The following is a 6,357-nucleotide window of genomic DNA, read 5'->3' on the forward strand; positions in this document are numbered from 1 at the left end:
TTGAATCCCAACAGCTTGAAATAAGCTAAACTTATTTGACCAACTTTTTTGACCTGCATCTACTGAACCACATCCACTGTTTGACTTGCATCCAGTTGCTCATTATTTAATTTGCCTAATAAAGTGCCTCATATCATATGAAAGTATAAGAAGGATAGAAAAAGAAAAGAGGGAAAGAGGACAAGGAAAAAGATATATGATACAAGTAAATATAAAAGGGAGTAGAAATGAAAAAAAAAAATACACACGACAGACATGTTCCTTGGAGTTTATCTAAATTGGTAAATTTATTCAGTACTATTCTTCATAAAGATGACCTTATCTTGAGAATTGTGTGATTCCTATCCTTTAAGGGCATGGATTCACATTATTATACCAACCTGATTTAAATACATGATCAACATAGAACAGTTTTATCACTGGCTTCTTTATTTTCAAAGGAGTTTTAACAACCTTTTTCACTGGCAGGGAATGTATCTCCTGAAGGCTCTCAGAGTGATTCTTTTCCCTCATTCAATAATGTAGTTATATTTGAAACACTGAATGAAATATTTTCCCTATATCTAACCAGAATATTACTTGTTCAAATCAATACCCATATATCTATAAGCTCATAACAGAGGATAATTTCTTAGCAGGTACGAGGTATGTAGGGTTATATAATTGGAAAAGGTAAAAAGATAATTGACTTACACAGTTTTTAAACTTTATTTTCTTTGAAATTTTCCCCTTTGTTTTCAAATTACCTTATGAGGTGTGATTTATAAGTAAAAACATTTTTATTTTTTTATTTTTTTAGCATTTTTTTTAATATTTACTTATTCATGAGAGACAGAGAGAGAGAGAGAGAGAGGCAGAGACACAGGCAGAGGGAGAAGAGGCTCCATGCAGGGAGCTTGATGTGGGACTTGATCCTGGGACGCCAGGATGACACCCTGGGCCGAAGGCAGGCACTAAACTGCTGAGCCACCTAGGGATCCTCTGTAGCATTTAAACAATTTTATTTATGTAATGATATTAATCTTTTACACAAGCCTGAAAGTTCCATGAGTTAGGGACTGTTTTCTCTTGCTAACCATGGTATTACTAGGGCCCCAGTACCTTATGTACAGCAGGTAGTGTACACTCAGTATTCTCTTAGCAGGTACAGCCTTTCCCCCAAATCTAGCTCAGTAGATACTACTCTCCAAGGAGACGTGGACGGTTCAGAAACTTTGTGAGCTTGGTGGTGGAGACAGTGGTTGAAGGGCCAGAGGGATGGCAGAGGTAAGGGCTGGTGTAAGGGGATCCTGGGGAGATGAAATGATGCTTATTTAACGAGTCTCCTCTCATGATCCCCACCTTCCATTCCCACCCCAAATGAGTCTGTCTTCAACCACGTATGCATTCATTTCTCCAGAGAAAGAGGTAAACCTCACAGTATAAAACCAAAGCCAGAATAACTTTGCAGAATTAGAAAGTGTCCAAGGAACCAGTTACAACTCGACTGAATTTGACTTCAACACAGAAATGATCGTGTTCCTCCAAATACTCTTCAGTCTCGGAAGCTCACACTCCTCCAGCAAGTAGAAAGATAAATACACCTTCTTCTGTGGTCAGCTGCTGAGGAAGAACTTTTCTCTTCTGATGGACCAGCACTATTTCTTTTTTGTGGCTCTTTTCCCTTCTCCTTTCCTAGGTTTTACTTTGCCATGAAGATTCTTGAGACGCAGCTGCTCATCCTTGAAGTCCTGATGCTCATCTCTATAGAGGCCAAGGAAACGTAGTGTCCCCATGAGTGCAAAATAAGTGTTGTGATTTGGATACCAGTCATAAGTCTCCTTCCTCTTGGCCAAAGGCTGCTCGCTAAACAGTTTCACCACTTTCATTGATTTGGAGTCAGTAGGCCTGGCCATTTCACCAAACAGCCAGGCCCTGAGACCAGTCATGCGCAAGGCATATTCTAAAAGGGAAGACATTTCCTGAGCAGCAAGAGGCCCTGCAAGCCTTGCTTCCTCCTTTTCCTTTCAGCACTCCCGTTCTCAGATTCACTTCCTTCTCAACTCTTGCTCCATTGTGTGGGCAGGAGTGGGCTGGGCAGCCTCCTCCTCGCGACCTTCCTCTCCCGCGCGCCCCTAAGTAAAAGCATTTTTAATGTATAGAACTCAATGAGTTTGAGCAAACTCACATAACATTACCACCATGAAGGCCCATGACATGTATATCATCTTTCAGTTTCCTCTTTCCCCCAGGAGGTTAGTATGCATGGTAAGAACTTTACACTTAAGACCTATAATCCAGTATTATTAGTTATTGACACTATGCTGTGTAGTAAATCTCTAGATCGCCTTTATTTTGCATAACTGAAATTTTGTACCCTTTGATCATCACCTCCTCGTTTCTTCCTCTTGCCAGGCCCTTGTAGTCACCATCTATTCTCTGTATCTGTGGGTTTGATTATTTTAGAGTCCACATATAAGTGAGATCATATAGTTTTTATCTATCTGCATTTGGCTAATTTCACTCAGTGTAATGTCCTCCAGGTTCATCCACATTTTTACAAATGGCAAAATTTCCTTCTTTGTAAAGGCCAAATAATACTCCATTGTATGTATATACCACATTTAAAAATATATTCATCTACTGATTGATATTTATGTTATTTCCATATCTTGGCTACTGTGAATAATCCTTAATGATCATGAGTGGAGGTATGTGTTTAAGATCCAGATTTCGATTTCTTTGGAAAAATATCCAGAAGTAGAATTGTTCAATCATACAGTAGTTTTATTTTTAATTTTTTAAAAGATTTTATTTATTTATTCATGAGAGACACCCAGAGAGAGAGGCAGAGACACAGGCAGAGGAAGAAGCAGGCTCCATGCAGGGAGCCCAATGCGAGACTCAATCCTGGGACCCTGGGATCACTCCCCGAGTCAAAGGCGGGTGCTAAGCTGCTGAGTCACCCAGGGATCCCCTATTTTTAATTTTTTGAGGAACTTTCATACTATTTTCCATAATGGCTATACCAAATTATATTCCTGCCACAGTATACCAGAGTTCCCTTTTCCCCATATTATTGCTAACACTGGTTATCTTTTAGATGTTCAATTATAGCCATTCTAGGAAGTATGAGGTGATATCTCATTGTGATTAATTTCATTGCTCTGGCTTCCTGTCTATGATGAATAGAAGTAATCTGAGTAGGCAACCTTGTCTTGTTCCTGATTTTGGATGAAAAGATTTTGTTTTCACCATTGGGTTGGATGTTAGCTATGGGTATGTTAGATATAAACTTTATTACATTGAAGTACATTCCTTCTGTATCTAACTTTTGAGAGTTTTCTTTTTTAATCATAAAGAATGTTGGCTTTTTGTCAAATGCTCTTTATGCATCTATTGAGATGATCATATGATTTTTATCCTTAATTTGTTAATGTCATGTATCACATTTATTGATTCACAAATTGAACCACTCTTGCATTCAAGGGATACATTTTACTGGATCATGGTATATAATCCTTTTAATGTGTTATTGAATGGAGTTTGCTAAAGCAGCTTCTTTATTCGTCATTGATCTGCTCAGATATTCTGTTTCCTCCTGATTCATTCAAAATAGGTTGCATGTTTCTGGGAATTTCTCCATTTTTTCTTGGCTGACTGGCATGTTGGTGTGTAGTTCTTCAGCGTAGTCTCACAATTCTTTGTAGATCTGTAGTGTCCACTGTGATGTCTTCTCTTTCATTTATAATTTTATTTTTTGACTCTTTTCTTTTTTCTTAGTCTAGTTAAGACTTTGTCAATTTCTTTTTATCTTTTCAGAAAACAAAAATGAAATCACAACAAAACAAAATTTGTGCAATGCAACAAAAGTAGCCCTGAAAGGGAGTTTTATTGTGATAAACACCTACAATAAGAAAAGAGGTCTCGATAAAGAACTTAACTTTTATACCTCAAGAAACTAGAAGAGGAAGAATGAACTAAGACCTAACTTATCAAAGGAAGTAATAAAGGTTAAAGGAGAAATAAATGAAATAGAGGCTAGAAAAACAATAGCAAAGATCAAGATAAAATGTGAATTATATGTTTCTGGAGTGATGTTCCCCTGTGCTTCCCCCTCCATACCAACTGAATGAATCAGTAGTGAGTCTATGTAGTTTCACACCCAAAGTCTAATGAAATCACCTTGTGTCTCTACATGCCCTGTGACTTGGAGCCTGTTGAATCATTTCCTACAAAATAAAAAAATGGGTTATATCACTTTTCATTCTTTGCCAGTAATGAGAAACAGTATTTTGGGGGGGCCTATTTTTGGTTTTGAAGGCAGTGATCTACATGAGTATGTTACTCTAAGCAATTTACTTAATTACCCTACGCTTGTCAGATATGCATGGAACTTAGTACAAGAAAAGATACTTCCACAGAATTTTTTTTTTTTATCAAAATTCGGTTATATTTGGCAAATAACCACTTTCAGTGAATGGGATGTTACCAGCAAGGACTAGCTACATTATTTTCCCAGTTTAGCTCTCTTAGGCAGTAGTAGTTTAAGATATTATTTTTTTCATTGTCTAGTTTCTCTTTTTTTTTGTACTCAATGTAGCTTTAGTAAATCTAGCATAAGTGTCTTCCCAAAGGCTTCTACACATAAGTTTACAAGCACCTATCTTACTTAATAAATGAAGGTGTTACTCGAAAGACACATTATACTATATCATTTTAATATTTCATTTAGCCCATGTTCCTGATCCGTAGTGTTCTCAAGCCATGCATCAAAATCTTGAATTGCCTAAATTTTATAGGTGAAATCAGTAACAATAATAAAATCCTATATATTCTTCTTTCCTTTCTTGCCTATTTTTTCCCCTGTTTCCCCTAGGGTTTTAACTACTTTCAAAATTAGAGGTCTGCTTTTATAACAAAATCTTTTAAATATATTAGCTCAGAATAAACAGGAAAAAATGCTGTAAACAATGGAGTTTGGTCACTCAAAATCACTTTTTATTTAAGAGTCAATAAATGACCCCAAGAAAGACAATAGGATAAAATTTTTATTTCATTACTTAATCTTATTTCATTCATTCGGAAAGTATTTATGCAGTGCCTACTAAACATTGTTAAGGCACTGAAAAACGTTAAATTCTTATTCATATTAAGTCTCAGGTGCCTTATCTAAAGTAGTCAAACTCTCAGAAGCAAGAAGCAGAATAGTGGTTACAGGGGTCAGGGGAGGGGGACATTGGCAGTTGTTCAAGGGCTTTAGGGATCCAGCCATACAAGATGAAAATTTCTAGAGATCTGCCTTACAACATTGTGCTTATAGTTAACAATTGTGAACTGTGTCCTTGAAAATTTGCAAAGAGGGTAGACTTCATGTAATGCACTTATTTGTGTGCCACAATAAAAAAAGATAAAGAAATGTGTCTGGTGCATAGATAAACTGAATGGCAGCTACAGTTCTTGGGAATGGTCATAGCGTATTTTAAAAGTCTGTGCCGAGTGACTGACGATAGAGAGCCTTGGGAGCAGCGAGTGGTGGGAGGAGAGGTCAGAGAATTTGCCAGAAACCAGATCCTGCAGTGCCTGATGTCAGCCTTCAGGGGAAGTTTGGACAATAAGCAATTAGGAGCCTCTGGAATTTTAAGAACAAAGGGTGACATGATGGAATTTTTCACTTCATTCTCTTTAGTTCTCCATCTCTGTATTAAGGATTTAATTCGGAGATTCAACCCAGAATTGCCCATAGGTATGGTCCCTCAGAAAGTAGTTTTTGATACTGAAATAAGAATCACTGTGGAATTTGGCTTTTTTTTTTTTTCTAAAGGATTTAAAACAGAACTTCTTCCCTGAATTTCATCCCAGCTGTATTTCTTAATCTCCCTTATAGACACAGAAGAGCCTGAAGCAAACTCTATATTAGAGTCAAGAAATCATCCAAATCGAAGTCCTTTAATGATCTATCCAACAGCTAGCTCATTGCAAATTGCCACTGTATGAGCCCTTTTATAACCATTGATAGTGGCCTAATCATTACTTCACAATGTGCTCTGAATTAGATGAAGACAAACTTATTTCTCCTGAAGCTTATTTCCTCCTATTGGAAAAAAATTATCTGAAACGTGGAAATTGGAAATAAACAGATTATGAGGGCTTGTTTTTTTTTTTGTTTGTTTTTTGTTTTCAGTACAATTCTGGGCTTCCAGTTTTGCTAGAATTTGTGTTGACTGGGATATTATAATTATGTAAGGACAGATGTTGACTTGCAGATTTTTTTGACATTGGAAGGCAAATAATTTCTTTCTGGTGGAACAGATAACCCGAGTGGCTGAGGTTTACGGTTTGCTGGACATTAATTAGGTTTCTGTATAAACCAGCACT

At 36.9% G+C, this 6,357-nt stretch overlaps 1 protein-coding gene across 1 annotated transcript; it reads right to left on the reverse strand.

Annotated features, from left to right (window-relative positions):
- Positions 1 to 1,116: 1,116 nt before the first annotated feature.
- LOC121475930 (28S ribosomal protein S33, mitochondrial-like) lies at positions 1,117 to 1,958 on the reverse strand. The gene has a single exon (XM_041729599.1). The coding sequence runs from the start codon at positions 1,956 to 1,958 to the stop codon at positions 1,638 to 1,640; it is 321 nt and encodes a 106-aa protein (XP_041585533.1). The 3' UTR covers positions 1,117 to 1,637.
- Positions 1,959 to 6,357: the final 4,399 nt, after the last annotated feature.

The sequence above is a fragment of the Vulpes lagopus genome, chromosome 15 (genome assembly GCF_018345385.1).
Source record: "Vulpes lagopus strain Blue_001 chromosome 15, ASM1834538v1, whole genome shotgun sequence".
In the NCBI taxonomy this organism is placed as follows: Eukaryota; Metazoa; Chordata; class Mammalia; order Carnivora; family Canidae; genus Vulpes; species Vulpes lagopus.